This window comes from Bos grunniens, chromosome 3 (assembly GCF_055505025.1).
Source record: "Bos grunniens cultivar Pamir isolate PY7600 chromosome 3, Bosgru_T2T1.0, whole genome shotgun sequence".
NCBI classification, from domain to species: domain Eukaryota; kingdom Metazoa; phylum Chordata; class Mammalia; order Artiodactyla; family Bovidae; genus Bos; species Bos grunniens.
In genome coordinates this window covers 18,082,512-18,101,487 of record NC_141167.1, presented here as the reverse complement: position 1 = coordinate 18,101,487, position 18,976 = coordinate 18,082,512, and the positions used below count along the sequence as shown (strand labels likewise).

Genomic DNA, 18,976 nt, shown 5'->3' with positions numbered 1-18,976 from the left:
CAAGTCTGGGAGTAATGGTGGGAATCGGAATCTGGCTTCAGTGGGTGGGAGGAGTCAGGAGCGGAATCCAGGTGAGACCTAGGACAGGTGCTGCGTGGGTAGAGAGGAGGACAGGTTAGGAGGTGAATTTGAGGGATGGGACCTGCTGAGTGGGAGGCAGGGCAGTGGCAGGACCAAGGGTATCTCCCTGACTCATAACCACTCATAACCAGGCTGGAGCATTCAGAAGATGTACATGTGAGCCAGGGCTGAGGAGGCTGCCAGGAGCCTCAATGTGGAGACTGGGTCTGTGGGACCCAGTTAAAGAAAGCAGTAAGGAGGTGTTCAGACAGGAAAGAATCTGCCTGCAATGCAGGAGACCCAGGTTCAATCCCTGGGTTGGGAAAGATCCCCTGGAGAAGGAAATGGCAACCCTCTCCAGTATTCTTGCCTGGAGAATTCCATGGACAGAGGAGCCTGGTAGGCTACAGTCCATGGGGTTGCACAGAGTCAGATAGAACTGAGCGATTAACACTAAGGAGGCTCTTCTTCCCTGAGGGCCACCCAGCCATTGCTGGATGATGCTGAGGGCAGTGGCTGGGTGGGAGAGGTGACCCTAGAACTTCTCCCCGTGTAGGGTTCTTCTGTTCTTGAGGGATCCTCTGCCTTTCCTGAGCCAAGGGTCAGCTTCACCCCCCACATAGGGCATGGACCCCCAGCAGGGGAGGACAGAGAGCCTATACACCACACGCAGGAAAGGAAAACCTCACTTGGCTTCTTCCCACAAATCTCAAGCACCAGTTCCAGAGGCAAGAACCTGCTAGGCAGCCTCCACTCGGCCAGGAGGTACTGCTGGGGGTGAAGAGGATGAACCTGGGGCCAGGGTGGAGGGGGCTGGCTGCTCAGCCTCCCTCAACCCCATACAGTGGTCAAAGCAGCAAGGGGCTCAAGAGCCAAGAAAGAGCGAGCCCAGGACAGGATTTGGTCCCTCTGACTTGTCACCACATTCAGGAGATGTAACTGGGGAGGCTCTGGCGACACCTCACTTACATATGGGTCCTCAACATCTCCAGCCAAACCCCAAGGAGAAGGTTAAAGACCTCAGCCTCATGCCCTTAAACCCATTTAGACAGTAAGCACTCAGTACTTAAATACTATACATATTGACTCTTTACACACAATTCCAACGAGCTTCATTAACTGGCTTGGCAGATTTTAAAACGGATGTGTGGAGAGCTCTGTGAGATAAGCATCTGAACCACAGAGGGTGGGGGTAAACTACAGAATGCAAAAATTAAATGCCACCTGCAAACATCTCACCTTGGCCCTGCAGAGCCGCAAGGTCAGGAGTGCCCTCGAGCCCTGCTTGTACGTCCAGTTGCTCAGGGCAGCAGAGGGTAAGGGACAGGAGGGAGAGAGATTTCCACCCAGACAATGGGCCCCCGAGGGGTGAGGGTCACTTATCTGGGCAGTTCCCTTATCCAGGACAGCTTGCTCTCTGCAGAGCCTGATAAATGGAGCACTGCTGTGCCCAAGCAGTCCTCCTCTGGGGTTGGGTTTGTCCCTTGAAGAACACAAGCACTTTGTGTTTGTTTGGTTGAAATCTGCTTTCTGTGCCCCTGGTAGAAGTAAGGGCTGCTAGGAGGAGAGCCTAAGCCCTTTCATGGCTTCCTTCATCCTGCGTGAGCCCTGGGACAGGCCCTGGGGAGAATCCGCTGGGGTCCCTGCCCTCAGGGAGGACAGACTCCTGGAACCCTCTGAGCTGGATTTCAAAAGGTTTCGGCGTGGTAAGGCAGGGCGGGCCCTCAGGGGGAGTAACCACGGAAGGTGAGAAAATGGCGCAGAGGCCAAAGGCAGACATACCACCAGGAGCCGTGATTTTGACCCATGGGCAGGCTCCACCAGCCTGTTGGTGGCCTGCGCTACCCTTGAGTCAGAACCGAAACGTGGCGGGCTCCTCAGCTCAGCGGTGGTCCCAAGCACCGTGTGAGCACTGCAAGTGCGTTTCATTAGTTCCCCACGGCGCTATGAAGTGGGTATTGCTAATGTCGTCATTCGAGATACAGATACTTGCCCTGGAGATGAGGGGTAGAGCTGAGTCTGAACTTGGTTGAGTCCAGCTTCCCTGGGCAGACGAATAGATCACTGACTGGGCATTCCTGGGACCGTGGGGCTTGGGAAGGTTAGGGACAGTCAAAGAGCAGTGTCGACGGGAATCGTACTGTGTGAGAGACTGCATACTGCCCAGTGTACCCAAACTTGAGGTGGCGAGGGGTGCGCCTGGGATGGGCTGGTGTGGAGTTGAGTTTGAGCTGCAGGTGGTGAGGGCCGCAGGGGCGTGCAGGTTTGTGACTTGCTGAAGCCGGAGATACTCAGATTATGTGAGCACGAGTGTGTGTGAGTGTGTGATGGCATGGGTACACAGGAAGTTGTTTCTGCGTACACTGGCCCTGTGCCCAGCTCCATACGTGGCTGGGTGGATCTGGCCCGTCCTGAGGCCCTGGGCACATATCTGCGCCACCTGAGAGTAGACTGAGTGTGCGCAGGCAGAACCGGCGCTGCCCGCCTGCCACTGTCCTGGGCCTGGGCGGCCAGGCCCTCCCCTTGGTGGGGGCAGGGCTAGCGGGCAAGCCTGCTCTAGGACAGGTGTCTCCAGTTCCTGGAACTGCTTCCTTGTCTGTAGGTTTTCCCCTAACCTCCCAGCTGGGAGGGAGGACAAGGCCGTGGGTCCTTCAAGGGGGATCTCCCAGGCCAGCCGGGGGGGGCGGGGGGGCTGGGCTTGGTGGATAGAAAGCAGCAGATTGGTGTCACGAGCATTTGGGTGCAAGTTGCTCACACCAGGCCCTGAGTGCAAAGTGAGCCTGCTCTTCCCTTCCTCCCAGGGCCTCTGTTCAGCTGTATTTCCTCCCCAGCAAGAGGGGTTGGGGAGAGAGCCAGAGTGGCCAGTGGCCTTAGGCGCCTTGAAGGAAAAGGGGGCATGCAGGCGGAAGCACTGTCTCTGAGCCCCTCTGCACTGCCTGAACTCCCAGTGCTGGTCACTTCCATCATCCCCAGAAAGTCCTGTTGAGCACCAGAAATCACAGGGCCCTGGAACCTGCACCTGGGGGAGGTGTGAGAGCTGGCACCACTCTCCCTCGCAGACAGAGTCCAGCCCCTTGTTTCTCATGAGGAGGTGGGGGTGGGGGGACTGAAGCCCACAGAAGGGGAGGGACCAGGGGCTGGACCCCCTCCAGCATCCTGGGGTAAAGTGGTCCTCTTTGAGGAGGAGTGTGAGAGAAGAGGACGACTGGGTCCTGGCCTCGCCCACCAGGCTGCTGCTTCTCCTGCAGGTGATTGAAGAGTTCTACAACCAGACGTGGGTCCAGCGCTATGGGGAGCCCATCCCGCCCGCCACGCTGACCACGCTCTGGTCCCTGTCCGTGGCCATCTTCTCGGTGGGAGGCATGATTGGTTCCTTCTCCGTGGGCCTTTTTGTTAACCGTTTCGGCCGGTGAGCAGAAGGGGTTCTGGCCCTGCCCAGGGAGTCCCAGCTTGGAGTCAGGGGGTGAGGGGGCCCTCCCTGCCTGTCCTAGGGAATTATCTGTGACCCAGCCCCTGGGGTTTCCAGGGGTCTCCAGGGACTTGCCTGACCTGTGACCTCCTCCACTCCTCACCTGCACCCCCCAGGCGGAATTCAATGCTGATGATGAACCTGCTGGCCTTCGTGTCCGCTGTGCTCATGGGCTTCTCAAAACTGGGCAAGTCCTTTGAGATGCTGATCCTGGGTCGCTTCATCATCGGTGTGTACTGCGGCCTGACCACTGGCTTTGTGCCCATGTACGTGGGGGAGGTATCCCCCACGGAGCTTCGAGGGGCCCTGGGCACCCTGCACCAGCTAGGCATCGTCATCGGCATCCTCATCGCCCAGGTAAGCACCCACCCATGGCTCCGTCCCCCGGGTGTGTGTCCAGATTCAACTCGCCCAGCCTTCCAGCCCTGCAGAGCACAGCCTCGTGGACACATCCGGGGTACAGGTCCCAAGAACACACCACGTTCATCACCCTCCCCGCTTCCCCATTCCTGGTGGGAGAGCAAGTCCAGTTGCCTTGGCCCTTCTCATCCCTGCCCAGTCAGCCTTGCATCCTTTCTTCTCACCCTGGGGACCCAAGCACAGGGCAGCCTACTGGTTTCTCAACATGCCGTCTCTCTCACACCTCCGGGCCCTAATACCTGTATATACGTACACACTCCCCTCTCTCAGGGCTCTCCCTTCTCCATCCCCAAATCATCTTGTGGCAGAGTAGCAGTCCCCCTGCCCCCTGCCAGACACATTTGCCATCCTGCTATCTTATCCCACCAGGCACTCCCACCCCAGGCACCCCCACCCCCAACCAATGCTGTTAAGCAGGTCCTGCTTCTTCCTTGTCACAGATGAGGAAACCAAGGTTTAGAGATGTTAAGTGAAAGTTGCTCAGTTGGGTCCGACTCTTTGTGACCCCATGGACTGACTATGCAGTTCATGGAATTCTCCAGGCCGGAATACTGGAGTGGGTAGCCTTTCCCTTCTGGGGATCTTCCCAACCCAGGGATCGAACCCAGGTCTCCCGCATTGCGGGTGGATTCTTTACCAGCTGAGCCACAGGGGAAGCCCAAGAATACTAGAGTGGGTAGCCTATCCCTTCTCCAGTGGATCTTCTCAACCCAGGAATCGAACCGGGGTCTTCTGCATTGCAGGCGGATCTTTACCAACTGAGCTATGAGGGAAGCCGCTCAGAGAAGTTAAGCCTCACATTAGTGGCACAACTAGACTCAGAACTAGAGCCCTCTTTCTAAAGCAGGGAAAGGCCCGTGGGCGGAGCGGGGCAGGAGCGAGCCCTGAGCCGATGGCTCACAGCCGCTGCTCCACCCTGCCTCCCCCAGGTGTTCGGCCTGGACTCCATCATGGGCAACCAGGAACTGTGGCCCCTGCTGCTGAGCGTCATCTTCATCCCAGCCCTGTTGCAGTGCATCCTGCTGCCCTTCTGCCCCGAGAGCCCCCGCTTCCTGCTCATTAACCGCAACGAGGAGAACCGGGCCAAGAGCGGTACGGCGGGCCCTGCCCCTCCCCGCCCCCGGCCCCCGCCTCCTCCCCGCGCTGAGCCATCCCTGCTTTCCCTCCGGCCCCCTCAGTGCTGAAGAAGCTGCGTGGGACCGCGGACGTGACCCGCGACCTGCAGGAGATGAAGGAGGAGAGCCGGCAGATGATGCGGGAGAAGAAGGTCACCATCCTGGAGCTGTTCCGCTCAGCCGCCTACCGTCAGCCCATCCTCATTGCCGTGGTGCTGCAGCTGTCCCAGCAGCTGTCGGGCATCAACGCTGTGAGTGCCCCATACCCACCTTCTCCTGTGCCCCCCCCCGCCAATCCCTGGGGCCCAAGGCGTGCTGTGGACAGATCCCACACCTGAAACAGCAGACGGACCCCTGCCAGAGGAGCAGCTCTCCTTTAGAACGCAAACTCAGAAGGGCCCTGGGGCAGTGTCCTCTTCATGCTTTACTGACCGTGTGTTCTGCACCCACTGGGACAGAGGCCGGGGAAGAGCCATGGCACCCAGCTGAGCCCCGACTACCTCTGTGTCCCATAGGTTTTCTATTACTCCACAAGCATCTTCGAGAAGGCAGGGGTGCAGCAGCCCGTGTATGCCACCATCGGCTCTGGCATCGTCAACACAGCCTTCACTGTCGTGTCGGTGAGTCTTCCACGTTGTTGCCTATAGCCAGCCAGCAGCTGGGGTCCAGCTTGTGGTCGGTCTCAGGGCCTCCGGGCCTTGTGACTGAACAGCAGTCTTTACTGCGAGCCAGGGAGGCATCACGTGCTCCCTAAGTGCTCTCTCATTTCATCTTCAACAACTTGTCAAGTTCATTACTGGGATCAAACAGTTGACACTGATGTTCAGAGAAGTGCAACGGCTGGCCCAAGGCCACAGCCAGAATGCTCAGCTATCTGGCTCTCGAGGGCAGCTCTCACCCCTTGGGATCCTATGTAGTCCCCAAACCCTGCCCCAGGGAAGAGGTGATCCATCTGCCACTCCATCTCTGCAGTGTCCTGTGGCTTTCCCAGCACTTGGGGGGACCCGCCTGGAGGAAAAGGTGTGTTCAGAGGGGTATCAGGCACTGACACATTCTCTGCCCACAGCTATTTGTGGTGGAACGAGCCGGCCGGCGGACCCTGCACCTCATAGGCCTGGCCGGCATGGCAGGCTGTGCAGTGCTCATGACCATCGCGCTGGCGCTGCTGGTGAGTTGCCATGCTCTGGGGGTGGGGGGGGGGGGCGGGAGGGGGGAGGGAGAGAGGAGGGGGAAAGGGGGAGCTCACGTGGGCATCCCAAGGTGCTCATCTCAGCCCCAAGCTGGCCAATGGCATCCGGACCCCAAGTGGGGCTGCCCTCCCCCTCGTTCTGCCCCACCCACAGCCCCGGGCTTGGGCCGGACCTTCGGCTTCCTTGGGCTGTCTTTTCCACTCTTACCTGGTCTTGAACCAGCTCCTCCCTGCCTGATGCTTTCTCACCACCACACCTCCAGCCCCACCAGTTCCCTCGCCCCTGGAGCTGCTCTGCAAAGTTTTCCTCCACAGCCTCAATTCTTCTTGTAAACAGCCCTAGAAAGCAATGGTCTCCTTACCACAGAGGCGTGGAAACATGCCTTATCTCACTTAGTCCTCAGAATGCACAGGAGTAGTTCAGTCAATATTTCCACTTCTCCAGTGAGGAAACATCCCCCCACCCCCTTTCCCAGTGAGGTCAGTAATGCAGCAGATAAAGCCAGGAATCAACCTCAGGCCTGCTGGCCCCAAGCCTGTGACTATAACCTCTATGATAACCTTATCCCAGGCACTTCACACACCACTCACTTATCCAGTGTTTGGGCAAGGAAAACACCAGGACACTCATTTTACAGCTGCACCAAGGCTTAGAGAGTACGTTGATGACTGAGAGGCCCAGCATGCCACAGGTGATAAGCAGGGGATCTGGGATCTGGAACAAAACCATATAACTCCTCTACTGTGGTCTCCTCGAGAATGGCTCTCTGTGGAACTTCATGCCTGCCCAATGCTGGTCCTGAGCTGGGTAACTTACAAGCCTCTGACAGCCACCCCCAGGAATGTTCTTCCACATCTTCCAGCCATAAGCAGACTACTCCACAGCCAGAGCCAGGGGACCACAGGGCCCTCTTCTTAGCACCTCCTGTGTGCAGCTACGTGACGTTCCTGGAGGCAGATGCAAGCCGACAACCACCATGCGGGGCTTCAGCTGTTTTGTTCAGATGAGAACACTGAGAGCTGGCCCTGGGTGCCTAAGTCACACGGCAAATCCAGGGCCAGCCCGAGGCCTCCTGCCTGCCCTGGGCTGCCCCTGGAGTTGGTTTCCTCTGAGGACCCAGCACAGCCCAGCCTAACTTTCCTCCCCTCTCATCCTCCTCAGGAGCGGCTGCCCTGGATGTCCTACCTGAGCATTGTGGCCATCTTTGGCTTTGTGGCCTTTTTTGAAGTGGGCCCAGGCCCCATCCCATGGTTCATCGTGGCTGAACTCTTCAGCCAGGGCCCTCGCCCTGCTGCCATTGCCGTCGCTGGCTTCTCCAACTGGACTTCGAATTTCATTGTGGGCATGTGCTTCCAGTATGTGGAGGTGAGAGCCCCAGAGTCCCCACACCTCAGCGTTTCTCTCCTGCACACAGGACCCCATAGTGCTGTGCAAAATGCTGTCCTTGCTGTCCTTACTGGAATCACACTGGGAAGGGAACAGGCTCAGAAGGCCAGGTTATGGGCTCAGAACCCTGACCTCCACTCCAGGGTTCTTCCCTTAGCTTTGAATTGTCTATTCTGTTCTGCCATCAGAATCTGCTTCTATCACATGCCAGGTGCAGCAGAGTCCTGGGTTGTAGTGCTCCTGGGTTGTAGGTGGGTGTTCCCTTTCTCAGATCAAGGACCCAAAGGTAAAGTGACCGTCCATCCTAAGGGTAGGATGTAGGGGCAGGTCTCCAACCAAGTGTTTCTATGTGTCTTTCAGCAACTGTGCGGACCCTACGTCTTCATCATCTTCACCGTGCTCCTGGTTCTGTTCTTCATCTTCACCTACTTCAAAGTTCCCGAGACAAAAGGCCGGACCTTCGATGAGATTGCTTCTGGCTTCCGGCAGGGAGGAGCAAGTCAAAGTGACAAGACACCTGAGGAGCTGTTCCACCCCCTGGGAGCTGATTCCCAAGTGTGAGGTGTCCCACACCACCAGCCCGGTCTGCTCCCAGTGGCCCAAGGATCTCTCAGAGCACAGGCAGCTGGATGAGACTCTCAAACTGATAGATCTCAGCAGAGCCGGGCCTGGGGCCTCCTTCCTTCAGCCAGCAGTGATGTCCAGAAGAATATTCAGGACACTAACGGCTCCAGGATTTTAACAAAAGACTGTTGCTCAGATCTATTCAGACAAGCAACAGGTTTTATAATTTTTTATTACTGATTTTGTTATTATTTTTTTATCAGCCAGAGTCTCCTTCACCCACATCCCTGGCTTCACCCTAAATGGCTCAGTGCCTGAGGGTGGGGACCAAGCCCTGCCTAGACACTTGCCTTCTTTGCCAAGCTAATCTGTAGGGCCGGACCTATGACCTAAGGACACACTAATCGAACTGCAAACTATGAGTCTTCTACCCCAAGAGGTGGCTATGGCCACCCCTTCTATGGGCCTGGGTCTCCCAAACCTAGGGGTCAGGCTCCATTAGGTTTTGCCTATTCCCGTCTCTTCCTATCCAACCACTCAAATTAACCTTTCCTTGCCTGAGACCAGTTGGGAGCACTGGAGTGCAGGGAGGAGAGGGGAAGGGCCATACTGGGCTGCCAGGTGCTAGTCTCCTTTGCACTGAGGGCCAGATGATCACCATGAGAGGAGGAGGGCCATGGGAAACCGAGAACTCACTATTCAAGAAGACCTGGACACTCCTGCCCTGCTGTGTATAGTTGGAAGATATTTATATATATTTTTTGGTTGTCAATATTAAATACAGACACTAAGTTATAGTATATCTGGACAAACCAACTTGTAAATATACCACCTTACTCCCTCTGTAACTTACCTAAGCAGATATAAATGGCTGGTTTTTAGAAACGTGGTTTTGAAATGCGTGTGGATTGGGGGTAGGCAGATTTGGATGGGAATGGGAGAGAAGCCACTCTTAGAACAGCTTCAGACTTTCTGACTCCAAGATCCAGTTATTTCCAAGCACCATTGGTCAACACCTCTACTGCTTAAAAATCTGTTTGATCTCTTTACCTAGAGATTACCTAACAATTGTGGCATTTGCGGCATTCCCATTTTTCTTCACAAATGATAGCTGGTATTCAAAAGAATGACAGCTATGTGCTGACCTTGATGCTCAGGCCTTGATATGCATTATCTTGAAAGTGAGGTAGGTACTATCTCTGTACGTTTGACAGGCTCAAAGAGGTTAACGTGCCTGAAGTTTCACAGCAAATATGCTAAAACCCCTGCTTTTAAGTTATACTGCAGGAATTCCCTGATGCTTTCACTGTTGGGGCCCAGGTTCAGTCCTCGGTCAGGGGAACTAAGATCCTGCTAGGCACATGGTGTGGCCAAAAAAAAAAAAAAGAAATTATACTGCACACCCCCTACTCTATACCTCAGTCCTCCCCTCAAACTCCCATCCCCTTCAATGAACCATGTTCACTGCATGGGCCAAGTGAGCTGTTAAGCTGCCTTTTTCCATCTATTTAATTCAGAATGCCCTGTATGATACAGCTTATAGGCTACTGCACACTCTGGAATGATTTCTCATGCCCTTCTCCCAATCCCCGAATTTCAAGAGCACTTTGTTTCTCTCCTGTGGCACTATATCTTTATCACAAGTTCCTATTTCTTCCACTAGCCTCAATTTCACAGAAAGAAGTCAATTTGATTCTTCTGGGTCTCCAGTTGATGAAATAGAAGCACCAAAGATATTTGTCCCTAGAGGTTCATCTGACAAAATCTTGTGGGGGGGGGGGGTGGGGTTGGGCGGGGGCTATAGCTGTGGAAGCTTTCATAACTGCACACAGGTGAAACTGTAAAATCTGCTTGGCATGAAGAGGGGTTGTAAGGAGAGGGCAAGAAGGGAAACAAAGTGCATACTAGTTGGCAGTGCCTATCTGTATTATCATTAGGTATAAAGAATCTGAAGAGTTAGGCATCATCTCACAAAGAGGGAAGTTTAGAGAAGGGGTGTGCTTTGTCTGAGCAGGGGGGCAGGGTGGTGAACCGATGAAGGGCAGGGGCCAGGTGCCATGAAGGAGGACTTATCACATACTCGTGTCCTCAAAAGTCTTCTGTTGAAAGGAGTTAGTTCGCAGGGGCCCTACGAGGGTTAGTGCAGAGTCAGAGACCCCTGCTGCCAGGTGTGCACTCAGGGCTCTTAAAAACCTATGGTGACACTGGCTGTCCCACTGGATGGAAGGAAACGGACTAGGGGTGGGGTTAGGGCCGAAGAGGCACAAGCGGCCACAACTTAGGGATGCAAAGCAGATGGCGCCGAAATAGGGCAGAGCCCGGAAACACTCTAGCCCCGCCACAGCCCAGGGCTCCAGACCTTGGTTTGAAAAGGTCCATGAATCCACTCCCGGGTTCCCGCCCTTCACAAGGCTTGCACCAAAGTGCTGGATGCCACCATTTCCCAAACTGCGAGGTGCACGCAGGCGCCTGGAGTCCCGGCCCGCCCCAGCCTGGGTCCACAATTCTTAAGGAGGCACAGTTTCCGGTCCCTTGACGCCTGTTCTCTAGAGGCCGCAATCCATCGCGAGTGTAGAAGATTTGGTGCCAGGGTGATCTTTCATCTTCCCCATAGACCCCTAACACTGGTGCTTCAGGGCCGGCTGGGCACTCGCGCACCCACGTGGTTAGCCTCCATTGTCTACGCGGGGAGGGCGGGGCTACGCAGTGTCTTCACCAATCAGAACAGCAATGTTGGGCTGGTGAGGGTAGGGCCCCAGGCTCCCTCCAATCACAGCCTGGCTGCTCCGGGCGGTGGTCCAGGACCATGTTAGGGACTCTATGGTCCTATGTATTCAGGGAGGTGCGTTTGCTCTAAGAGCTGGCGACCGTGGCTGGGTTAGCGCTGGCATCCTGAGGAATGTAGCTCACCTGGGATACCTTATAGCACAAGAGGTGACGCCTTGTGACGAAAAGGGGTAAATAGGTAACGGGGCTCCTCCCAAACTGCCTTCTTTTCCAGTGCTTAGCTTACAGTTTTGTGAGAACCTTTATCTGATATCTCAGGCTCAAAAGTCTATTCTCCCTGGATCCCTGTATCAGGTTCCCCCACTGGACCCCACAGCGTCCTGTATTTCTTTTAGCAAAGCCCCCTCCACGCTGTACAGGAGTTGACTTATTCCCCCAGACTGGGGAGGCAACTGCTAAATCATTCCTTTGTTGCCAGTTCCCACCACAGACTGATCAGGATTGCTGAGTGAATTTAGACGTTCCACGATCTGAGTTCTCCCAAAGCAGTTTTAGGGAGAAAATCCAACAATTCATAATGTGTTCTTAATAATAGGGAGAGAATATTCATTCTTTTCTGTGAAAACTACATTTTGATGCCCTCTTTCTCATTCTATGGTTTTTATGTAAGTCTCTTACAAAGCTGACCTGTTCTGTCCACTGCCATTGCTGGCCCTGGTTCAGACCACTTTTCTCTACAGAGGTCACTGCGGCACCTCCTCACTGCTCTCTTTACTTTCTGTCTCTTTCCCTTCATTCTCCACATAGCAATCTTTGTGATCTTTCTAAAAGGCAAATCTCGGCATGTTTCTCTTCTACTTAAAACCCTTCCTGGGCTCCCATTTCCCTCAGGGTAACATTCAGCTTTCTTAGCCTGGGAACTCAAGGCCGTTTGCAGTGTTTCTAGCTCTCAGATGTCGCCTCCTCTCTCTCCACTGCCTCCAGCCTCCAGCCCCCACCCCCTACCCCCGCCCCACCGCAACCATCCTTCAGGCATTGATCACTCTGTCCTCTGACCTCCACATACTCCTTCCCCTATGTACCTTTGGGGTTCCCTCCACAAAGACTGATCCCCCACTTAACTGTGTTCCACCCAGGACAGCCCAAGGAGTTGGCTGAGGAAGCTGCTATTTGCAGGGGCTGGCTCACTGATTTCTTGGAACATTGCTGCCAACTAGTGGCTATTGTGTGAATGTGTAGGTGGGGGCTGGTTTTAACCTCAACTTCTCATGGATTGAGAGAATTGATTTCTTTGGCAATAACCCTTCACAGGGACTATTACAAAAGATGCTTTTTCAACCCTGTCCCCAGCACCCCAGAGTGACTTTCTAGAGCAGTGTCTGACCACATTACAGCTTAATGCTCCCTATTGTCTTGTGGTAAAGCTCAAATTCCATAACCAAGCTGTCAAGATCTTTCACATTCAGGTCTTTGGAGACCTGATCTTCCAAATGCTCCTTCAACACTTTAAGACCAAGCTACGCTGAGATACCCAGTGTTCCCTGGACAGCCCCTCACCTCACTGCCTGATCTTAAAACGTTCTGTCCAAGCTTCTTCTTTCTCTTGGTCTGCTTTTGGTCTCTCCATAAGTTTGTTTGATCTCAAAAAAGACCAAATGAACAATCACTTTCTCTATGAAGCATTTTTTCATTCCTTCAACAGTTACTTAACTGAACAAGTACTCTTCCAAACTTTCTCCTCATTTGTGTGGTGTCTTGGAAAGGACATGGTTTCTAGAGTCAGATAGAGCTGATTTCAGATTCCAGCCCTGCTACTTAGCTGAAAATCTTTGGGTAAGTCACCTCACCTTTCTGATCTTCAGTTTCCTCATCTGTTGTGATACTAAGATGAAATAAGACGATGTATGTATGAGACAGATGTCCATTAGAGTTACTCCATATTTCCCCTTCCCCTCCTTTCATAAAGTCTGGTACTCACCCCAAGGTTTCTGTGAATCCCCAGGGATTTCAAGGTCATGTCTGGCTCTATGATCTGCAGCTCCTAAACTACCTGGTGCAGAGTTCCCAGAGCAAGCTCTTTCCTGTCATGGAACCCAGATCTTTTGATTGGTTTCACTTCATTCATTTACTGAGTACCTGCTGGGCACCGGGCATTGTTCTAGTGCTGGGGATACAGCAGTAAACAAAACCAAGATTTGCTTTCATGGAGCTTACATGCTGGTAGGGAAAACCAGCAATCAACAATCCACAGGTATATAAAAAAGTATCAGATGGTGATTTGTGTTATGGGGAAGAAAAGGCAAACCGAAGAATAGAAGATGATAGATGTGAGCATGGGGTGGGTGGGTCAATTTTAGATGAGATAATTTGAAGGTCACCCTGAAGGAGTGATAAGTGATAATAAATTTGAATGAAGTAAGAAGTGATAACAAACTTGAATGAAGTAAGGGAGCAAATCAGACCCTTAATTTGGGGGAGAGGCTTTTCTAAGCCAATAGAACAGCAAGTCCAAAGGTACAAAGGCAGGACCATGTCTGATGTGTTAAAGCACCAGCAGGGAGGTCAGGACAGCTGGACCAGGGCAACGGGGAGATAAGGGCGAAGAGGTGGCAGGACACTAGACCCTGTGGGGCCTCATATGTCACTTGGGGACTTTGGGTTTCGTTTTGGGTTTTTTTTTAATATAAGAAGAAACCTCCCAGTTTTGATATTTTGTTTGCATGCATTATAATATGCAGTTATGCTCAGCTGGTTAGTTATCATAGGGTTAGTGAGCAAATCCATCTTCCTATGACCTACTTTACAACTTTGGAGAGGACCTACATTGTAACACATTTAGTTTTCTATAACAAAAATATAGTTGTAAGGTGAAAACAACCCATAAAGATAATTATGAAAACAAACCTCTGACTCTTACAGAAAATTCATTGGCATTTCCAGTAACAAGTGTTAGAAATTTCAATTAATTTATCTTAGCTCTCCAAGATAGAAATAAATATAAAAAATAAGCACAGACTCCTACCTGGGTACCAACTCCCTACTGCTCTGTGCACGGTGGGCTGGCATCAGGCCAGGGGCAGAGGATCAGGTCTGCAGGATTAAGTGGTGTGGCAGCGCACTTGTGGTGAGAATCAGAGGAGCAGGAGACAATGAGGACAGGCCCAGGAAAACAAAGGAATGGAACAGCCCGTGCAGACTGACGAGGAAGACTCTCCTTTGGGCAGGGGCTAGGGCCACCAGCCAGCAGGAAATAATAGAGGAGGACAGGCTTGCCATCTTGCCCCTAATTTCCAACAGACCATACCCAGTGATGATGGAGATAGAGATGATATGGAAATATTCATAGCAGAGATGAGAAAACTAAGGCAGCTGCAGCTGAGGAATTGTCTGCGTATTCTTATGGGGAAGCTCTCTAATCACCCTGACCACCATGAGGAATTTTGCCTTATGCCTTGACTCCTGCCATGTTCCATGAGATTAATAATGTGATTCCCACTATTGTCCTCTTTTTCCTTGCATTTTCCTGATAACACCTTTACTGATACATTGGCTGTGAACCTTATGTAATTTCTAAGTGTCAGGTGGGTTCTGTGTTACCAGCTTATAATTGGAGATTAAGTTTCTGTCAACAGTAGAGTTTCACCATTTGCATGGAAAAATGTGAAGTTAATAAAGCAATTAAAAAATAGCAACAGCAAAAAAATAAGTATAAATTTAACCTAAACTTTATAAAAACTGGGAGGTAGATATTTTTCCTCCTCCCTCCTTTCTTTCTAAACAGAGAGTACAAATCTGTTGGTGTTTGAACTTTCAAATGCACTTGTGTCAACAGGCTTCACTCAGAGTTTCTCAGAGTACCATTGATTCTTGTGGCCTAGGGTTTAAAATCTAATTTTAAAGGAGTGAACTCAAAGTATTTGGGGGGCCTATAATCTATTTCTACAAACCTGTGATGTAATTATGATGTGTCATATTGCCCAGGCAGGAATCCTCATCCCTTCTTCTTTTTTTTTTTTTTTTTTTTTTGAGTTTTAAAATGAATTTATTAAAGAATGGTCTTAGGAAGGCAACAATGTTTGATTTGTCATTTTAACAAAAATTCTACTTCTTCGTGCTATATAATAAAGGTAATATAAGAGGGTACAGAGTGATAAGCTTCTTTCTACTGGAATTATCTGATAGTACGGCACAGTATAGTCATTTCCTCAATGCTAGGATACATTTTTTAAAATGTTTTCTATGCTTTTCTTCAAAAAGCCATGAATGGTAACAGGATGTCATTAAAAAGCCATTTATCCCTATTCATTCTGTAGTACTGGAGCCAGTGTTTTTACCATTACAGGCTACAATTTTCACTTTATCCAATTTAATAAATTCTGTCACCTCTCTGAATTCAACATCATTCAATTCAAAAGTCTACACATTATTGCAGAATCTGTGTGTATTTAGAGAGCCCTTCAGTCCTGCAGATAATGTCTCAGATGTTTGAAATCTCAGTAACTCCTCAGGGAAGGTAGCCAAACATACATAGGCCTGAAACTTGACTCTGACCTTTTGTGCCAGTGTTGAATTTACAGCTTTATCAAACTGAAGTAGACCTTGAAGGGCAAGTTGGGGGGTAATGTGTCTAGACAGTATGAGCTCATTGAGGCTCTTCCGAAGACTGCTTCCCATACTGGTATTTTTCTACAGCTGATGTGCCATGGCTTAGGAGGAAGAAATTATTTTTCTTATTCAGGCTTGCATTGATGTCCTTGGAAAAGGCACTTACTGCCTGGGAGTGTAGAAAAGCAGTGCAGCCAGGAACCCTGCAGGAACCCCACCCCACCCCCCACCCCCCACGTCTCCCATCATTTCCAATTGTCTTTTCACAGAGGTAGAAGTAGAAATTGACAAGGAAAAGTTACTAAAACCTACCCTAACTGAACTGTGAGTATTAGGCAAGACCAAGTTGGGATACTCTTTTTTTTTTTTCCCCAAGTTGCTGCTGCTGCTACTAAGTTGCTTCAGTCGTGCCCGACTCTGTGCGACCCCATAGACGGCAGCCCACCAGGCTTCCCTGTCCCTGGGATTCTCCAGGCAAGGACACTGGAGTGGGTTGCCATTTCCTTCTCCAATGCGTGAAAGTGAAGTCACTCAGTCGTGTCCAACGCCTAGCGACCCCATTGCCTGCAGCCTACCAGGCTGCTCCACCCATGGGATTTTCCAAGCAAGAGTACTGGAGTGGGGTGCTATTGCCTTCTCCGTTTCCCCAAGTTGGGATACTGTTAATGTGATGCTTGATTATAGAAATGGTAAAGATTAGGAGCTATTATTATTTTCTGATAACTTTATTTCTCCATCCTTGTCATATTCTTTGAGCTCTGCTTACCATTGGCCAAGATTATAGCTAGCCAATCATCCTGACTAAATGCCTACTGAGAAAAAGCCAGGGTGAGAGGGGACTTCTCCCCTATCTCTGCTTGGTGGTTATTTATATTTATGGCCACAGGGATCCCTGGTAGCCAAGTTTCTATTTTTAATACCAACAATGGCTAATATTTAGATAGTGAGTGCTATTTGTCAAGCACTGTCCTAAATCTATGACATATATTAGTACACTAGATCCTTAGCAACACCCTAGGAGGTAGGTACTATTATTATTATACCCATTGTATAGATGAGGCAACTTCAGTTGGGCCACCAACATAAACCACACTCTGTAAGTGGCCTCTAATTTCCATTCACAGCTATGAACTGACATGGCCTAGCTGCCTTCTTTGCAATCAAACCAAGAGGGAAAACCAGTCTTATCTCCCATTACTCTGCCTGATAAAGAGGCAGTTATTATTTACACTTATTGCTGAACAAATCAAACATAGAGAAGTCAAGCAGTTCTTTTTTGTCACGTCATCATCCTTGGGGGTAGTGCTGTATGCTCCTGCCAAGCACAAGTGCTTAGGTACATGAACTGCAGTGGGTAAAGATGTGATGTAATCCAAGCGATGCTGTGTATCGACTCAGGCCGATCTTAGACTTGGTTTCCTTATCTATGAAATGAGGATAATAAGCGAATCTTTGTCATTGGGTTGCTGTGAGTATTGAAAGAGGAAAGACTTATGGTACCTGGCTCATAGCAAGCGCTCATTCAGTGGTTACTATAATTTTTTGTTGTTTATCTGTTTTTGCTTTCCTTGTGGCTCAGCTGGTAAAGAATCTGCTTGCAATGTGGGAGACCTGGTTTCAATTTCTGGGTTGGGAAGATCCCCTGGAGAAGGGAAAGGCTACCCACTCCAGTATTCTGGCCTGGAGAATTCCATGGACTGTATAGTCCATGGGGTCTCAAAGAGTCAGACACGACTAAGTGACTTTTTCACTTTATTTGTTTTTAATTCTTTTTGTAAATGGAGGTATGGTTGATTTATAGTGTTGTATTAGTTTTATGATTATTATATTGTCACACAGCCAAACTATGCTGGTTCTCTTAAAAACCAATTAGATTCAAAGCAACTTGGTCAAAATCTATAAATTTGTTTTTTCTTTTATTTTGGACCAATAGGTTCTGGAACTTAGGCAAACTTTAGCCTTTCATCATATACTTTCAAAAATCATGTCTAACTCTGAGACATATCTTCAGAGGCAGGCCCTATTAGGAATATTTTATATCAGGACATTTATGGGAAAAGGTGTATTGTTCTCTGAGTAAACTGAAATATCTCAACCAAATTCACTTTGTCGGTGCTCTTCCCATTTCATTCTTCACACTCAGGTCTGAGATTAAAGCCCCTCCCTGGTGGATGACCTTAGTGACTGCATACTGCAGAAAGAATACCTCAGTTCAGTTCAGTCGCTTAGTCGTGTCCGACTCTTTGTGACCCCATGGACCGCACCATGCCAGGCCTCCCTGTCCATCACCAACTCCCAGAGTTTACCCAAACTTATGTCCATTGAGTCGGTGATGACATCCAACCATCTCATCCTCCGTTGTCCCCTTTTCCTCCTGCCCTCAATCTTTCCCAGCATCAGAGTCTTTTCCAATGAGTCAGCTCTTTGCATCAGGTGGCCAAAGTATTGGAGTTTCAGCTTCAACATCAGCCCTTCCAATGAACACCCAGGACTGATCTCCTTTAGGATGGACTGGTTGGACCTCCTTGCCTACCATTTAAAACTCTGTACTCTCTGGCCTGCTTTTTCATATACCCTACCTCTGTGGTGTTGGAGAAGACTCTTGAGAGTCCCTTGGACTGCAAGGAGATCCAACCAGTCCATCCTAAAGGAAATCAGTCCTGAATATTCATTGGAAGGACTGAGGCTGAAGCTGAAGCTCCAATACTTTAGCCACCTGATGCGAAGAACTGACTCATTGGAAAAGACCCTGATGCTGGGAAAGATTGAAGGCAGGAAGAAAGGGGACAACAGAGGATGAGATAGTTGGATGGCATCACAGACTTGATGGACATAAGTTTGAGCAAGCTCCAGCAGTTGGTGATGGACAGGGTGGCCTGGCATGTTGCAGTCCATGGGGTCACAAAGAATTGTACAGGACTGAGCGACTGAACTGAACTGAAACTCTGCTAAAACCCCTAGTTAGCTGTAACCTTTTTTGACTAATAGTCTATTTTGTCTGATATTAGGATAGCTACCTTTGCTCTCTTTTGGTTACTATTTCCTTGGAATATCTTTTTCCATCCTTCACTTTCAATCTATTTGTGTCCTTGCATCTAAATGAATCTTTTGTAGGTAACATTTATTGAATAATGTGTTTTCTATCCATTCTGCCAATCTGTTTTTTTATTAAAGAACTTAATCCATTTACATTTAAAGTAATTCCTGGTGAAAGTGAAAGTCACTCAGTCATGTCCGACTCTTTGTGACTCCATGTACTATATAGTCCATGGAGATCTCCAGGCCAGAATACTGGAGTGGGTAGCCTTTCCCTTCTCCAGGGGATCTTCCCAACCCAGGGATCGAACCCAGGTCTCCTGCACTGCAGGTGGATTCTTTACCAGCTGAGCCACAAGGAAAGCCCAAGAATACTGGAGTGGGTAGCCTGTCCCTTCTCCAGC

General features: G+C 50.3%; 1 protein-coding gene and 1 pseudogene across 3 annotated transcripts in view; both read left to right on the top strand.

Annotated features, from left to right (window-relative positions):
* SLC2A1 (solute carrier family 2 member 1) overlaps window positions 1-9,089 on the top strand; it is a 28,193-nt gene extending 19,104 nt beyond the window's left edge. For all 3 annotated transcript variants that reach the window (XM_086382939.1, XM_086382944.1, XM_086382951.1), the window contains 8 exons: window positions 3,309-3,469; window positions 3,646-3,886; window positions 4,879-5,041; window positions 5,128-5,315; window positions 5,580-5,684; window positions 6,131-6,232; window positions 7,416-7,619; window positions 8,001-9,089. In XM_086382939.1, coding sequence (XP_086239065.1) covers window positions 3,309-3,469; window positions 3,646-3,886; window positions 4,879-5,041; window positions 5,128-5,315; window positions 5,580-5,684; window positions 6,131-6,232; window positions 7,416-7,619; window positions 8,001-8,201 — 1,365 coding nt within the window. In that variant the 3' untranslated portion in view covers window positions 8,202-9,089. The remainder of the gene's footprint in view (window positions 1-3,308; window positions 3,470-3,645; window positions 3,887-4,878; window positions 5,042-5,127; window positions 5,316-5,579; window positions 5,685-6,130; window positions 6,233-7,415; window positions 7,620-8,000) is intronic.
* A 4,881-nt stretch (window positions 9,090-13,970) lies between these two features.
* Window positions 13,971-14,521, top strand: LOC147375128 (protein BEX3-like; annotated as a pseudogene).
* The last annotated feature ends 4,455 nt before the right edge of the window (window positions 14,522-18,976 follow it).